Genomic DNA, 16,766 nt, shown 5'->3' with positions numbered 1-16,766 from the left:
GGGAGGGCCACTGCTGGGCTTGGCATGTGGAAGGAGCTTCAGACAGGTCAGATTACCTGCCGTCTGTCCCCGCCTCTGTCATTAGTTCTGTGAGACACTCAACAAACGTCTCAGGCCTCTGTGTCCTGCCTTATACACAGAGGTGGGCCCATCTCCACTTGAACCTTCTTGCACTGGGAAGACCAGGATCCCAGTTAGGTGGGCTTCAGTCCCAGAGGACTGCCTGGAGCAAGCAAATCAGCTTTCAAATGCTGGAGATGCAGGAAGGAAGGAAGGATAGCTACTAGGCTAGGAGGCAGACAGACCCGTGGTGTGAGCTTCGTCCTGGAGGGAGGGGTGGGTCCCCTCCCCCCAGGGGCTCCCCCGGCTGACTTCCTTCTCCCTGCAGCCTCCGCCCTGCGCACTCCCATCTCCATCACCAGCTCCTACGCGGCACCCTTTGCCATGATGAGCCACCATGAGATGAACGGCTCGCTCACCAGCCCCAGCGCCTACGCCGGCCTGCACAACATCCCACCCCAGATGAGTGCGGCGGCCGCCGCGGCCGCCGCTGCCTATGGCCGATCGCCAATGGTGAGCTTTGGAGCTGTACGTAGACCTTTTGGCTCCTTTTGGGGGGTGGAACTGGGCCAGGAGTGGGGAGCTGGTGGGGTTATCAGTCAGTTGCCTTTGGAGCAGAGCATTCATTAGAAAAAGAAATAAGCTTTGAGGTCAGCAGACCTGGCTCCCCCCTCCTTTGCGCCTTAGTCATCATGTGGCCTCGCGCAGCCTAGCCTCCGAGGGCTCTTTTTCCATCTCGGAAGTGGGGCGAGCACCTCTTTTTCTGGGCTCTGGGAGGATGGGAGGCCAGTGGCTCCCATGTCGCATGGGTTTAGTAAACGAGGCTGTTTGCCATATCAGGGATGGGTTCAGATGGGGGTCGGCAGAGAGGGAGATCTTTTTCAGGAAACTGTGTGTCTCTTGAATGGCCTTCTGTCTGCATAACGTGCCCCTTGGAGCCAGGGGAGGGAATGAAGTGGGCCTGTGCTTGGTGGAGCATGGAGAGCGGGGCGTGGGGGTCCAGAACACTGGCTCAGAGTTGGTGGGTCTGGACTGTCACCCTGTCCCTGCCACTGTCCTGGACAGGACACTTGGCCCCGTGGGGCCTGTGTTTCCTCTGAAACAACATGTTCTTTCTGCTCTGCTCAGCTGTCTTCTGGGTTTGGAAGGGGCGGTGCTGTGTGGGCAGGACCTCGGAAGTGGTGAAGGAAGAGGCCAGGGTAGGGGGACAGGTGGTAGCACCCCTCCCTAAGGACTGGCCTCATCTTGCCTTCTAGGTTGGCTTTGACCCTCACCCTCCTATGCGGGCCACGGGCCTGCCCTCAAGCCTTGCCTCCATTCCTGGTGGAAAACCGTAAGCTCTGGCTTTGCTTATTACGTGCTTCTGGGGGTGGTGGGGAGAATGCCATGCCCGCCCCTATCCCTTGCCCTGGCAGACATCCCCTTGGGAAGGTGTCTGCCCTCTAGAGGTACTCAGGCACCAAGTTGCAGCCCCGGGAGACGGCTGCCAACCATGCTCCTGACCAGCCCCCCGGGCTCCCGCAGGATCTCCCCTGGGGTTCAGCTGCAGGCAGACCATGTATGTGTACGCCAAGGTTCGTCCTGGGGTGAAACCTAGTTCCCTCTCTGTTACCCCCGGGCTTGTTTCTAAAAGAGGAGGTAACATGCAAGCTGGGTTCTTTCCGGGGGGCTTTATAACTGTTGGAGAGGGCATTCCGAGGCACATGGGGGGCTAGGGACCTGGCTTGGAGTCCCAGGGTACGTGACCAGGAGCGGAAGTCAAGGTCGGGATATTCAGCAATCCCCTGTCCTGGCAGAGCCAAACCAAGGAGGTGTGGGGGTCACCGGGTTCCCTGAGACCTAGAGAGCATGTCAGGATGGCACTGTCTGACCTGGGCAGGAATCATGGGGGACAGAGAGCGGGTTGGGGAGGACAGAAGGGCTGCGTCTCCCTTTCAGAGCCTACTCGTTCCACGTGAGCGCCGATGGGCAGATGCAGCCCGTGCCCTTCCCCCACGACGCCCTGGCGGGCCCTGGCATCCCACGGCACGCCCGGCAGATCAACACGCTGAGCCACGGGGAGGTGGTGTGTGCTGTGACCATCAGCAACCCCACGCGGCACGTCTACACAGGCGGCAAGGGCTGTGTGAAGATCTGGGACATCAGCCAGCCGGGCAGCAAGAGCCCCATCTCCCAACTGGACTGCCTGGTGAGGACCCAGGCCTGCAGGCAGCAGGCAGGGTGGGGAGCAACAGCCTGGCTCAGCCTTCTACTGGCCGGGCCACCAATAAGCTGGCTAACTTCTCTGAGCCCTAGTTTGACCATCCCTAAGTACGGGCGATCCTGAGCTCCCTGGGGTGTGGGAAGAAATGCCTGAACGAGCAAGGGCCATAAATGAGCGAGGGCACCCAGGGTCGCTGCATGGGACTCCTCTGGTCCCCGGAGAGGGAAGGTGGGCAGAGCTCACACCGCCCCTTCTCCGTCCAGAACAGGGACAACTACATCCGCTCCTGTAAGCTGCTTCCTGATGGGCGCACGCTCATCGTGGGCGGGGAGGCCAGCACGCTCACCATCTGGGACCTGGCCTCGCCCACGCCCCGCATCAAGGCCGAGCTGACCTCCTCGGCTCCTGCCTGCTACGCTCTGGCCATCAGCCCCGATGCCAAAGTCTGCTTCTCCTGCTGCAGCGATGGGAACATTGCCGTGTGGGACTTGCACAACCAGACCCTGGTCAGGTGAGGCCGCCGGCGGGGACCAGGCCGGCCTCATCCTCAGGAAGGCTGCACCGGTCGTAGTAACTGGGCTCATCTCACATGCTGCGGCTGTGGGGTGGCCACATCAGAGGGGGCGCGGATGCCCCGGGGAGGGGCAGCCATACGCCAGAGGATAGAGGACCCTCCCCTCGCAGAAGGCCCCGGGGAGAGGGGAGCTGGAGCAGGTCAGGCAGTTGGGATTCAGAGTGGCAGTGCTAAGCAGAGGGTGAGGACTGAGGAGGGCAGGCCTCGGGACCAGACGGGCAGGGCAGTGTCACTTGGTGGTTATCGTGGGGCCTCAGAAGCAGCTGCCGGGTGTGAATGCTACCCCCAGTATGATCTTGTACAAGCCACTCAACCCCTGTGCCTCAGTTTCCCGTGTGAGGTGGGGGTGGTGGAGCCCTCCTGGGGAGACGGAGCACAGCTCGGGGCAGCGTGCCCGCCCCAGATTCGGCTGTCGGTACACCCTGGCTGTGTCTGTTGGTCCGGTAGCTCGCAGCTTATCTGTGGCTTCAGCCCCACAGCTCAGGCAGGCGGAGGAGGATGGAGAAAGGAGGCAGATGGGGGAGGCCCCCAGGACCTGCCTGTGGGTGGAAGGAAGCCTAGCCTGGTAGCTCAGCAAAGGACCCCCTTCTGGGCCTCAGTTTCCCCTTCTGCACTGACAGATCTGGCCTGTCCCCCTTGGACAGCCGCCTGCTTGGCACTCAGTGGTCCCTCAGGGCTCACCCCTTCTCCCCGCTGGGCTTTCACAGGCAGTTCCAGGGCCACACAGACGGGGCCAGCTGCATAGACATCTCCCACGATGGCACCAAGCTGTGGACTGGAGGCCTGGACAACACCGTGCGCTCCTGGGACCTGCGGGAGGGCCGCCAGCTGCAGCAGCATGACTTCACGTCCCAGGTGCGCGCTCCTCCCCCCGCCCGGCCCCCCAGTGGCCGGGGCTGGGGGACAAAAGCCCTCACAGGCAATCGTTGCAAATGTACCTGAGACCCACCTGAGCCACCTTGGAGGAAGCAGCAATAATACAGAATCGACAGGGCCTTGGAGTTGGACGCACTTGACCCAACTGCTCAGATCTGGGTCTTAGCTCCTCTCCTGTCGAGCCCTTTGGCCTTGGTTTTCTCCCTTATGGGATGGGCACAGCAGTAGCGACCCCGTAGATGCGATGTGAGCAGCTAAGATGATAGCCTGGCTCATAGAAAATTCTCTATAAATGCTAGGCATTGTTATTTGCATTACTTACTTTAATTTTGTAACCATACGTATGTAATATTTTAGTGTTCTGTGTCGCTTTTTAAATTTTATCTGTTGATTCTTATTTAATTTTTTGAGACAGAGCATGAACAGGGGAGGGGCAGAGTGAGAGAGGGAGACAGAATCCCAAGCAGGCTCCACTCCCAACATGGAGCCCCATGTGGGGCTCAGTCCCACAACCCTGGGATCATGACCCAAGCCAAAATCAAGAGTCAGACGCTCAACGGACAGAGGTGCCCCCTGTGTATTCCCTTTTTATTTTCTCAAGGAAAGGCAGGAACCGCAGAGACCAAGTCACCTTGAAAGTGAAAGGCCCGAGCCTTGTCTGAGCCAGACTGCTGGCTGTGCCACTTAACTTTGTGGCGTCGGCAACCTCGCTGAGCCTCTGCTTCCTCACCTATAAAAGCGACCCCAGGACTGGAGAGGGGCTTTGCCTCGCAAATAAATCACAAGTGGGGAGGTGATGGGAGTTAGGAGTGCTGGGCTCCTGCCCTCGGGTGTTTTGGGGAGCCCCCTGGAACCCCAAGGGCAGAGGAACTGAACCTAGTCTGCCCTCCCCCACAGATCTTCTCGCTGGGTTACTGCCCCACCGGGGAGTGGCTGGCCGTGGGCATGGAGAGTAGCAACGTGGAGGTGCTGCATCACACCAAGCCTGATAAGTACCAGCTGCACTTGCACGAGAGCTGTGTGCTGTCCCTCAAGTTCGCCTACTGCGGTGAGCCCCCGGGGTCCGGGGGCGCAGAGCACAGGAGGGCCCCTAAAGCTTAGGAGGGACAGAGCCCTGGAGCGAGCCACGTCCTGCACTCGCACCTCTGGATCATGACCACTGTCCCTCCTTTGCCCCCATCCTTGTCCCTGGGATGCTGCGGATATTGCCACAGAGCCGGTCCCTGCAGGCCTGGGGCATGGGGCCTTTCCTCCAGGCGGCTGAGACCGCGGGCTGTGGTGGCCGATAGCCCCAACCTGGGGTATCTGCTTCCGCCGATGAGCTGCGTTCCCGTGAGCACCTCTCATCCTCTCTGAACCCCAGCAGGTCTTTCCCTGGGGACCGCGAGTGGCCTCTACAGGCAGCGCCCTGGCAGAGCTGCCTGCAGAGACAGAGTGCCCACTGACCACTGGCCTCAGCAGGGTCTCCAGACCTCAGGATTTTGCCATTTCTAGTGCTTCCTTCTGGTAGTAAAACTGAGAAGGGTCTGTGGACTGGTGGCTTGAAAAGGATATCTTTGCGGGGGAAGCGTAATGTCTGTGGTTAAGTGCAGATCCCCGCTTTCTCCATCCCACCTGCACCCCCTCCGCCCTTGACTGCGGAGAAAGGTGTTCTGTGGGTGTGAGTCGGTTCCAGGTCTCGCTCACCACATGCCCCCCACCAGTCGAGAGTCTAATTAAGCACCCGGTTGGCAGTTCACACCCTGTTCCCATGGCACCCGGCCTTGTCTGGGGTGGGTCTTGGGCAGCAAGCCACGAGCTGACGCCCCCTTTGCCTCCTTCCTGCAGGCAAGTGGTTCGTGAGCACCGGCAAGGACAACCTCCTTAATGCCTGGCGGACCCCGTACGGAGCCAGCATATTCCAGGTACCACCGGCCTCCGACCCAGGCACCTGGCACTCTGCCCAGAGTTGGGGCCCATCCGTGGGGGTGGGGCCGGTGGGAGGCGAAGCAGGACTTGCCCCGGCCCCCCTGCTGGCCCCTGCCTGATGGGGGTCCAGGATAGATTTTTGGAGGCGAGGCTGCTGCTGCTGGTGTCCGAGCCTGCAGGGCAAGGGCTTTTAAGACGCAGGGGTTCTTGAAGGATCTCTAGAGCAAGGGGGCAGTCATGTCTTGCTCTTGGCTCTGGCCTTTGCACTGAGCAGTCATGGGACGTGCACTGGGCAGTTGAGGAAATGGGACAGCTCTTTTCAGGGCAGTGGCATCCGGTGTTCAAGTCAGTTTGTCTTTTAGCTCGACACCTCGATGTAAGGAGAGAGGTGCGGCGGGAAACAGGGTCTGGAAAGAGATGGGGGTGGGGGACTTCTCCTGATTTCTGAAGATCTGGGTGCTAACGCCCTCTCTCAGTTATACACACTCTTGCCCATACACACACTCACACAGTCTTACACACACTCTCCCATACAACGTGCCCCTGGGCTCCCAGCCGTCAGGCTGCCTTCGGGCTCCGTCCTGGGGAATGTCTGGCCCTGATGTGTCCCACACGTAATGTTCAGAGTCTCCCCAGTCACACTGGACTCCTCAAGTTGGGTGTAGACCCTCTCCCTAGCTCAGCAGGCCAAAGCCCACGCCCTGCTCAGACGTGCTCCTTCCTGTCCCTAAAGCCCAAGGAGAAGCTTGTGCTCCGGTGTTCTCTTTCGAATCACACAACTTCAAGAAGATCACCCTGGACCCTATTAACAAGCTTCTCCTGGGGAGGAAGGGCATCTGTCCTGGGAGTCCCCTGGGAGACCCCGCGGGGTGCGCCCAGGGTGGGTTGGAGCTCCAGGGCCGTGGGGCGGGGGGGGGGGTTGCAGTGTCACACAGATATCAAGGCAACCGTGCCACGTGCTCAGAAAGTGAATTTCTGCCTTCTTTCTCCCTTCACCCTCCTGCCTGTCCTTGCCTTCCTGCTCCAGTCCAAGGAATCCTCATCTGTCTTGAGTTGTGACATTTCGGCGGATGACAAATATATTGTAACGGGCTCTGGTGACAAGAAGGCTACGGTTTATGAGGTCATCTACTAAACAAGGCCTCTAACAGGGCTGTCAGACTCTGGGAGAAACAGACTCGGCGGTGACAGGGCGACCTGCGAGGGGCCCCCGGAGGCTGGTGGAGGCTGGCAGAGGCTGGCGGTGGGCAGCCGAGTGGTTCAGGGCTGCGCTCCAGCGGGTCGAGAGGGCGCGCCCGCCAGGGCCAGGGCTCCTGGGCACGGACCGGACTCGTGGGTCACACGGACTCCGACAGCCGTCTCTCCTCCGCCCCCTCCGCGACCCTGGCGGACGCTACAAGTAGTTCGATTTGGAGGCTCGAGGAGGGGGCAGCCCTCCCCCTCCCCACAGACACCCTCATGAATCTCCATCTTTCCTTCCCCTTTCTTTTGCTCTGTCCCCCTGCCCTGGGTCGGGGACACTGGAGTGGACCATGTGTTTATGCTGGGGGAGGGGGGAATCTCATTTTCCCGATTGTGCAGCGCACAACCTTTGTGAAAAATGTAAATAACAGACTCCTCTATCTTGGACTGGTCAGTGTGGGAGGAGGGCCCTTCCCACCGAAAACGCTAGCCGTGTACTTCGCCTGCTGTATTTGTAACCCACTCGTGGTGGTGGTTTTTTTTTTTTTTAAAGGGACATCCCCATTTGGGAAGGGGAGGCTGGGAGGGGGAGCCAAAAGGAGAGGGGGTCGAGGGGGGCAGAGGAGGGGAGGTGCAGCCGGTGACCAGACTGACCGGAAGGGGACCCCTGGGATGAGCGCACCTCCCCATGGACTTGGGAGCTGCCCACGGCCGGCAGGACCCACCGCGGACGGCCGGGCAGTGTGTGCGCAGTGCCAGCCTGGGCCAACAGAGGTTGGATTCCCTGTGGCCTCCTGCCCTCACCTCCCTCTCTCTCAGGGGTCTGACTCTCGCTCTATCTGTCCCTCTCGCCTCGCTCTCTCTCCCTTTGGTGCACACTTGGTTTCGGCGAGGAGAGGTGGAGGTTCAAAAGGAACCCCACCTCTGGCCCCTCTTGATCTTTGGACACAACCTAAAAAGGACAAAACTGTTAGCGGAAGGCATTTGGCGACTCAGCTCAGGGAGCTACCGGGAGAAAATAGCAACTGATGTGGGTGCTTTTTTTTTTCTTTTATTTGAATAAAAAGAATTAGAATTAATGTCCTCTATAAAATGCCTTCTCCCCCTTTTCCTGCCTCTGACCCCTTCCTCTCTCCCTAGAGGGGCAAAGTGTCACCCACCTGCAGGGTGGGGAGTCCAAAGGGCTTGACTCCCTCCGCCCCCCACCAGCCCCGCCCCGGGCAGCACAGTGGGGCTGGGGGACCAGGGCTCGGGTGGGGACGCTGATCCCGGCACTGTGGTGACTTCTTGTGGTTGCAGTCTCTCTCTCTTTTGAGCCCAAACAAGTGACAGGTAGCAAATGGCCTCTTGCAGGTACCTTATTTTGGTACCAAAATGGTCGAGGTATTATTAGGATTTGGGTTTGTTTGTTTGTTTTTTGTTTTCTCCCTTGGTCTTTTTCTTCTTCTTCTTCTTCTTTTAAGGAAAAGGTAAAGGCCGATGTGAGCCCTGGTGGTGGGCTCTCCGTGGATGTAGCATATGGAAGATAATTTTGATACTGCATTTTTATGGATTATTTTATAATGTGTGATTCTGTCTGGTGAGAAGGAAGGAGGGGCTCCAGTGGAAACTGCTGGTCCAGTGGATCTTGCTCCTGGCGAGAAGCTTCCCCTGATGAGGGGGTGGGGGGAGGTGCCCGGAGGCCTCAGAGACTAGTGAGGCCTTCCCTGTACCTTTTGAGGGTGGGGGAGGGGCCGTCTAGAGAATCAATCTCTCTTTCTCTGGTTCATCTGCCATCTTGTGAAGGCTCTAGCCACAAGGGAGGGTGAGGGTAGAAAAAGTTGATTCCTGAAGAAAAAAGAAAAATGAAAAGTCATTGTAATGAGCTGTTTTTATATTTTTAAAAGTTGCTATTTAAAGGTTGGCTTGATTGTTGTGTTTTAATTGCCTCCTGCCTCCCCCTGGTCCCCCACCCGTTTGTCAGTCCCCCCCCAGGAAGAGCTGCTGGGGCCACTGTCCCTCCTCATGCCCTGGGTTCTGGTTGATGTCCTTTGTCCTCCCTAAACACGGGCTCTTCTCATTTCCGAGCACCGCACATGCTGTCCCCAACCCCTGAGTCTGATCCTGCAGGACAGTGCAGGGGAGCGTGTTCTGAGCCTGCCCAGTCCCCGCACCAGGGAGGGGTGGCTGGGAGCTGGGGTTTCCTCTGGATACGTGGGCAGGACAGAGCTCCCCGAGGGGAGAACCGAAGATCTGTATCAACGTCTCAGAGAGCCGTGAGTGCAAAGCTCTTGGGCAAAAAGTGAGCCGTGAACGTCACATGCGAAGTTCTAGGAACATCTGGATCCTGAACACCTACGCCATCCTTAACCTGAAAGAGGTTACAGGCGCTGAGGGAGGGGGCATGGACTTGATCTCTAGTTCACAAAGGTGTGCGAAAGCTTTAGAGGAGGGGTTTGCAGAAGGGGTGGAGTGGGAAATGCCCGCCGGTGCCCCGGGGAGGCGGGACTGGGCCAGGTGCTTCCTAGGTTCTGGGACTTCCTTCTAACCCCCGACTAACGTGGTTTCCAGCTCCTTACTTGGTCACAGTCGCCCCATCGCAGTGGTCCCAAATAAATCACAATTGCCCGCTGTCATTGTACACAAAAAAAGGAGGAATAGCTTAACATTTTTAACAAGGGGTTAGAATGAGAAAAAAAGCACCATCTTTATTAGCCTAGGAAGGACAGCCGGACCCATACACGGAGGGGAGGTCCGGCTGGAGCCGGATGTTCTCTGGGATTTGGGCTAACCGGCCTGTCTCTACAGGCTGCATGGACTTTAGTAAGAGCTCACCCACTTCGTCTGTCCAGGTTTATGCATTGAAGCCAAGGGCTGGTGGGCTCTGGCCAGAAGATTCTGCATGTGCCCCGGAGGTGCCTGGGGAATGCTCACCTCCTGTCTCACCCTGGCAGAGGTCGTTACTACCGTTTCTGAGAAGGGGGAGCAGCCTCTGAAAGAGTGTCCTACCCAGAGGTCCTGGGCACAGTTTAGGATGGAGAGGTGACCAAGGTTTCGTCTCAGCCCGGGACACTCGCAGTGTCCCGCAGGGGCGGGGGACAATACAGCGCCTCGTGTGTAAGCAGTGGTAGTGACACATCCCTGGGTTCCAGCTGCTAGCGCCTTCACTCCTGCCTGCGGTCACCACCACTGTCCCTTCTACCAGCTCTCCAAGCCTCTCCACGCCGACTGTCACACTGCATGCTGCCTCACCGTCACTCCCCTCCACTTTCCACCAGGCTTGTTGGAAACCCAGAATCTCAAGCCAGCAGCAGCTGTATCTGCATTTTATGGGGGCTTTTTTTGAGGGGGTGAGGGGCATAGAGAGAGGGAGACACAGGATCCGAAGCAAACTAGGCTCCCAGCTGTTGGCACAGAGCCCGACACGGGGCTCAAACCCATGAACTGGGAGATCATGACCTTCACCCCTTTTGGCCTCCCTCTGGGCCACTGCCCACCCCCATTCCCTATCCTTAAGCTGCTCAACCCCAGTACAGGCAGTTAGTGTCCAGGAGAAGGTACAGAGATACAGACCTCTGGATACTGTAGCTGGAAAGATCCTTAGCAAGACTCCTAAATATTAGAAAGTGGCCATCAAATATTTCATGATGACGGAGTGTATCTTTTTTTTAAGAACACAGTACTTGAGAAAGGAACATTATTTTTAATGTAAAGTATAGCAAGCAAACCTGATTAAAAATTTGCACGGTTATGCACCGTTTTATTGTGCTCTATTCCAGTACCCATGAAGCATTTTTAAACGTTACACTAAAATTGGACGCTTTTTATTTGAAGAGGTATCTATACCGCACTGTTGATTTTATAAATGGGACAATTAAGGCCCAGAAACGCAAGAGATTTACCGTCGGTCACACAGCCTGAGCTGGATTAGAAATCACATCTCCCGACCCCCTAAAACCTTAGCATACTCTTGGGGATTGCAGGATGTTTAGAGGATTAGAACCCAGAGGATGAGGGCCCCTACCCCTTCCACAGTACCGGTGAGGAAAAAAAAATTGCCCAAAAAAGATGGCCAAGAAAAGTCATGGGAACCAGCCTGCTGCCTTGAGCACCTAGAACTCCCTAAGTCCACCCATTGATCCCCCACTGACTCATCGATCCATCATCCATCCACCCATCTGTCAAACCATCCTTACATCCACCCATCCATCCAACCACCATTTACATAGTGCGAATCTAATATGCCAGGCATAGTTCTAAGTGCCGGAGTGCAAAGATGAAATCAATAAGACATAATGCTTGTCCTTACAGATGTTTCTCAGCCAGAAATGGGAAAGAACAGACCCACGGGCAGAGGAGGAGATCCGTGATCTCAAAGTGAAGAGCATAGGGGGAAAAGGAAAGGAAGAGAAGCCCCCTCCCAACTCCACCCCTGCCCAGCTCAGGCCTTCCTCACATCCATTAGAGCACTGAGTCAGTGCCCAGGAAACTCCACGGTGTGCTCACCCTGACACTGACTCAGCTCTTTCCCAAGCAGATGAGACAGGGCAAGGCTGATGGTTGAAAAGTGGGCTCTTGGGCCCTCCTGGACTGCAGAGGCCAGATGAAAGTCAGGTGGGTCTGGGACCTTGTCTCTCCTTGGTATTGTAGTTGTCCTGTGTGAGCATTTTGGTCACTTGGGTTGAAAAAAGCAGGTGTAGAATTCTGGCAATTGAAACAGCAGGCTAGTAAAGATTCCCTTTAACCATGTGGACACAGACCTGTTGGATAAGATGAAACTAAATTTTACAAGCTTAGGAAGGGAGGGAGGGAGGAAAGGAGAGGGAGAAATACATTAATGTCATAAATTTGAACTCCCAAGTTCAGACCAATACCCCAAAACTACATAGAGCATAAGTTGACAAAATTACAAGGAAGAACAGGAGATTTTGACACCCCAGTTACAGACACTGGTAGATTAAGCCAAGAGCAACTTAACATGTTGAAGATTTGAACAGCAGTTTGCATGCTCGAGACACAGAACCCTACAACTAACTGTTGAAGAGCATGGATTACTTTTGACACACCTGGAAGACTTAGTCTTACCAATCAAAGGAGAGAGAAGGCATTTTACAAAATTCAGTCCCCATTCATGACTTCCTAAAGTACTGAACTAGTGAATAGTTAAACCAGACCCGTGGCCCAATAATAGATAGTGGTTAAGTTTAAGGAGCATTGGTTTAAAGCCAGCCAAAAAAAAAACCCCCAAAACAAACAAAAAAAGAATAATCATTATTACTACTGCTATTCAACGTAGTTCTGGAGATTCTAGCCAATGCAATAAGACAAAATAAAAAATAAGGTACAATGATTGCAATGAAACAAACTAAGTTGTAATTATTTGCAGATAACATGGCTATGTCCATTAGAAAATGTACAAACAATTCAAACAAATAACAGAGTTTAGTCAAGTTGCTGGATCCAAAATCAACATTCATTAGTCAATGCCATTCATATTCATAAGCAGGACCAATTAGAAAAATGTAATATAAAAAAACCCGCATTTCCAGTAGCAACAAAAACTACCCATGAATAGGTCTAAGTAAAGCCACACGAGACCCTGATGGAGAAAAATATAAAGTTTTACTGAAGGAAATCATTTTGAAAAGATCTATGTGGATCCTAAGTTGTACCACATTCATGGGTGAGAAAATCCAATTTTATTTCAAATGCTATCTTCCCCAGAAACTTGTAATACAGTGTGAAACAAAATCCAGTTAGAATATTTTCTATAGAGTTTGATACACAGACACTAAAATATTTCTGGAGAATAAAGGACCAAAAATAACAAGTGTAAATTCGGAGAGGAATAGGGATGGAGATCTTATCCTCCAGATATAAAGACTTAGAGTAAAGCTACAGTCACCAATGGACCAGAATAAAGTCCATATATGGACCCTCATATACATAATGATCCAAGGATGACCCATGTGGCATCAGGTATCAACGGAGAAAAGCATTCAGCAAATAGTTCTAGGAACAGACCGTTTTTACGAAGGGAAGATGGATCTCTACCTCACACACTATGCCAAGATAAATTCTAGTGGGTTAATGTCTTTAAACATGTAGAACAAAATAGAGGGAAGGAGGGTGAGGAGGGAAAGGATTATTGAACAGGACACAGAAAGCAAAGGCCATGATGAAGAAAAAAAAAGATCAACATGGCATGCCTGGGTGGCTTAGTCTGTTGAGCGTCTGGCTCTTGACTTTGGCTCAGGTTGTGAGTTCATGGTTCTTGGGTTTGAGCCTCACATTGGGCTCTACATTGACAGCATGGAGCCTGCTTGAGATTCTCTCTGTCTCTCTCTCTCTGTCTCTGTCTCTCTTTCTCTCCCCTACCCTACATGCTCTGTTTCTAAATAAATAAACTCAAAAAAATTTGACTTGATTACATTAAAGCTTTAAACACCTGTGTAGCAAGAGATGCCATAAAGTATATATAACTGGCAAAGAAGTGGTACCTGGAATACATAATGAATTCTTGCAAGTCATTGGAGCAGACAACACAGAGAAATGGGTAGAGGGACAGAAACCGGTGACTTGCAGGAAAAGAACCATGAATGGCCAGCGAATATGTGAAAATGGCCCATCTCACTGGCTATCATGGAGAAGGCAAATTAAAAAAGCGAAGAGGAACAGAACAATCCATTCCCAATGGATGGGCAGGTCTTGGAGTTTCATGGCACGAAGCTTTCACCAGGATGAGGAATGACTGCCATCGTCAAACACCGCTTGTGGGAGCAGAGTCGGGTCCCCCACTTCGCCGAGCAAAGTCACCCCGACGACCTGGTAATTCGACTTCCAGGTAGACACTCTAGGGAAACTCTGAAGCAAGTCCACAAAGAGATGTGTTTGGAGATTTGTTTTTCCCCGTTACTTGAAGTAGCAGGAATAACTGAAAGTAACCCGTTCATTATTAGGGGAGGGATGGCTAAAGAAAAAAAAATCTATGCCTTTTCCTATAAGGAAATTGTATGTGAGCATTAAAATACATGAGCTCGATCTTTATGTATCAACTTGGATAGATCTCAGAAGCACAATGTTGTGTGAAAAGAGTAAGTTACAGGAGGAAATATATGACACGATGCTCCTCATGGCAAATATAAATATAATACCATTCTAAATTTGAGTGTACAAATCAAAATATACACACATGAGAGGAAAGCATACCCCATGCCACCAGCACGGTGGTTACCTGTGGCGCAGGACGGGAGGGAAATGAGGGGGTCAGTGCCACCTGTTGCATTTTATTACCTTTAAAGAAATCTGAAGCAAATGCCAAATGTTCACATTTTAAAAGTCTGCATGGCAACTTTAGTAGTGTCCTCCTACTTTCTGATTTGTTCTACATGTTCAGAGTATTTCATAATGAAAGATCAATATTTCAATAAAACTCAATCATGGAAAATAAATAATTAAATACTTCATCATTAAGGATCAAATAGCCTGAAGACTCGGCACCTGAAAAGAAACCACCTGGAGCGCCTGGGTGGCTCAGTCAGTTGAGCGTCCGACCTCGGCTCGGGTCATGATCTCACGGTTCGTGGGTTTGAGCCCCGCATCAGGCTCTGTGCTAGCAGCTCAGAGCCTAGAGCCTGCTTCCGATTCTGTGTGTCCCTCTCTCTCCGCCTCTCCCCTGCTCATGATCTGTCTCTTTCTGTCTCTCAGAAATAAATAAATGTAAAAAAAAATTAAAAAATAACAAAGCAACCACCTTGCACTGGGTGTGTTGAGGGGCCAGGGCCGGGGTGGGGGCGCACACGCCCAGTGGTGCAGGAGCAAAGCCCCAGGCTCACTGGGTCATCTTAGCCATGTCACTGGGCCTCTCCAGACCTCAGTCTTCTCATCTATACAGGACCGATGCCCGAAGGCTGGCTAAGCGATCCTTGGTTCCTCTCCCGCCTGGATGTTTGCAAGTCTAGTGATTTTGCAGGGGTGCAAGGGTAACTATCTCATGCAGAGACAACAGGAGTTAAATTAGTTTGGCTTTTCATGATGAAACATGCCAAATAAAGGAGTACAGTGAATCTCCATGTGCCCACCATTGTCAAGATTCCACAGTGAACAGCTTAGGGTTAGTCTTGTTTCACCGTATGGTACCCATTTCTGCCCGGCCACCGCCACCAGTGGGGTACCATGCAGATCTCCTCCTTTAATTAGTAGCTATTTAAATATCTCCATGAGGTAAGATCTACTTTAAAAACATAACTATTTCTACAACCCACCTAAAAAATGACTAATAATTTCCAATGTCATCAAACACCCAATCTGTACTCAAATTTCCTCAAGGGTTTCATAATTTTTTTTAAAAAAATTGTTTATTTGAAAAAAATTGTTTATTTGAACTAGAATCCAAATAAGATCCATTCAAGGCAACTATAATTGATATGTCTTTTAGGTTTCTCTTTTTTGTCTCATTCTCTCTCTCTCTCTCTCTCTCTCACACACACACACACACACACACACACACATTTAAAAACAAAATTACTTGTCCTCAGAGCTTCTCACAGTCTGAATTTTGCTGATTGCTAAATTGTTAGATTTTGGAGCTTGATTAACCCAAGGCTTGATTTTTGGGGGGTCAAGAACACTTCGTTGATCTATTAGGCAGCACATCCCATCTAGATGTTTCTCCTTCTGTACGCTAGCCACCACTGATGATCATTGTTTAGATTCGTGCATTCATTAGGGGCTACAAAATGGTGGTATTTTAATTCTGTCACTCCTTCCTCTTTTGGCTTAAATGCTAGTATAAGGAGAACTGCCCCTCATCAACCAAGTGATTATCCGGAAGTATACTTTAAATGCAGGATAAATGTTTGATTCGTTTGCTTTATTCGCCAGTTTTTAAAATAGTAAATTAGGACCCTCGACAGCTGACCAATGAGATTTTCTTTTTTAAAAATATCATTATAAGCTTTAGATTTAAACATACTTGATATGCTTCGGTGAGTTATCCTTACTGTTTCTTAAATCATCCTGTCTTTGAAAACCCCTTAAAGATGTCTCCTAAGTCTTTTGGACATGACTTTGGTAGTGTTGATAACTCCATTAAGACCTGATATAAGACCACGTTCCTGATTCATTGTGTACATTTTGTGTCCTAGATCTGGAGTCGGCCATTTCTCTAAGGAGTTCCTTTTAGTCGAAAGTGGGGCTGGGGGCTCGGTGCTAATGGATTGGTCATTCATTGTTTTTAGATCCCTTCCATCACAGAACTAAGAAGTGTGTGTGTGTGTGTGTGTGTGTGTGTGTGTGTGTGTGTGTGTGTGGTGTCTGTGTCTGTGTTTACATTTGTTAAAGATGAACTACATCATGAAACTTACTGATACTTTTTTTAAAGTTTATTTATTTTGAGAGAGAGAGTGTGTGCTCGACCACATGAGTGAGTCAGGGAGGGGCAGGGCGGGGGGGGGGAGAGAGAGAGAGAGAGAGAGAGAGAGAGAGAGAGAGAGAGAGAGAGAGAGGGAATCCCAAGCAGGCTCCTCACTGTCTGTGCAGAGCCCAGCTCAGGGCTCAGTCTCAAAAACCATGAGATCATGACCTGAGCTGAAACCAAGAGTTGGACCCTTAACCCACGGAGCCGCCCAGGCGCTCTCTGATACGTCTAACTTAAATTCAGGGTTCCAGGTTTTTACTTAACCTCATTGATCATCTTCTCCTTCTTCCTCCTCCTCCTTCTCCTCCTCCTCCTCCTTCTTCTTCTTCTTTAATTTTTTTGATGTTTATTTATTATTGAGACAGAGAAACAGAGCATGAATGGGGGAGGATCAGAGAGAGAGAAGGAGACACAAAATTTGAAGACAGACTCCAGGCTCTGAGCTGTCAGCACAGAGCCCGACACAGGGCTCGAACCCACAGTCAGACGCTCAACCGACTGAGCCACCCAGGCGCCCTGACCTCGTTGATCTTCTATAGGAATTTTCTTACAAAGTTGATGCAATC

General features: G+C 52.2%; 1 protein-coding gene across 19 annotated transcripts in view; it reads left to right on the top strand.

The window, feature by feature from the left end:
• Positions 1-16,766, top strand: part of TLE3 (TLE family member 3, transcriptional corepressor) — a 136,590-nt gene that overhangs the window by 37,839 nt on the left and 81,985 nt on the right. For 11 of the 19 annotated variants that reach the window (XR_003913080.1, XR_003913079.1, XR_003913077.1 and 8 more), the window contains exons 13-19: positions 389-588; positions 1,317-1,393; positions 1,999-2,248; positions 2,527-2,774; positions 3,545-3,692; positions 4,611-4,761; positions 5,541-5,617. Coding sequence is in view for 10 of the 19 variants with exons in the window: in XM_029951148.1 (XP_029807008.1) it covers positions 389-588; positions 1,317-1,393; positions 1,999-2,248; positions 2,527-2,774; positions 3,545-3,692; positions 4,611-4,761; positions 5,541-5,617 (1,151 nt within the window). In the remaining 9 variants the exon portion in view is untranslated. Of the gene's footprint in view, positions 1-388; positions 589-1,316; positions 1,394-1,998; positions 2,249-2,526; positions 2,775-3,544; positions 3,693-4,610; positions 4,762-5,540; positions 5,618-6,648; positions 7,244-16,766 lie in introns of those variants that run through there. The other 8 variants (XM_029951157.1, XM_029951156.1, XM_029951153.1 and 5 more) reach the window with 3 other exon arrangements.

Source organism: Suricata suricatta, chromosome 9 (assembly GCF_006229205.1).
Source record: "Suricata suricatta isolate VVHF042 chromosome 9, meerkat_22Aug2017_6uvM2_HiC, whole genome shotgun sequence".
Classification (NCBI taxonomy): domain Eukaryota; kingdom Metazoa; phylum Chordata; class Mammalia; order Carnivora; family Herpestidae; genus Suricata; species Suricata suricatta.
The sequence above is the reverse complement of the archived record's forward strand: the minus strand, read 5'-3'. Positions and strand labels throughout refer to the sequence as shown.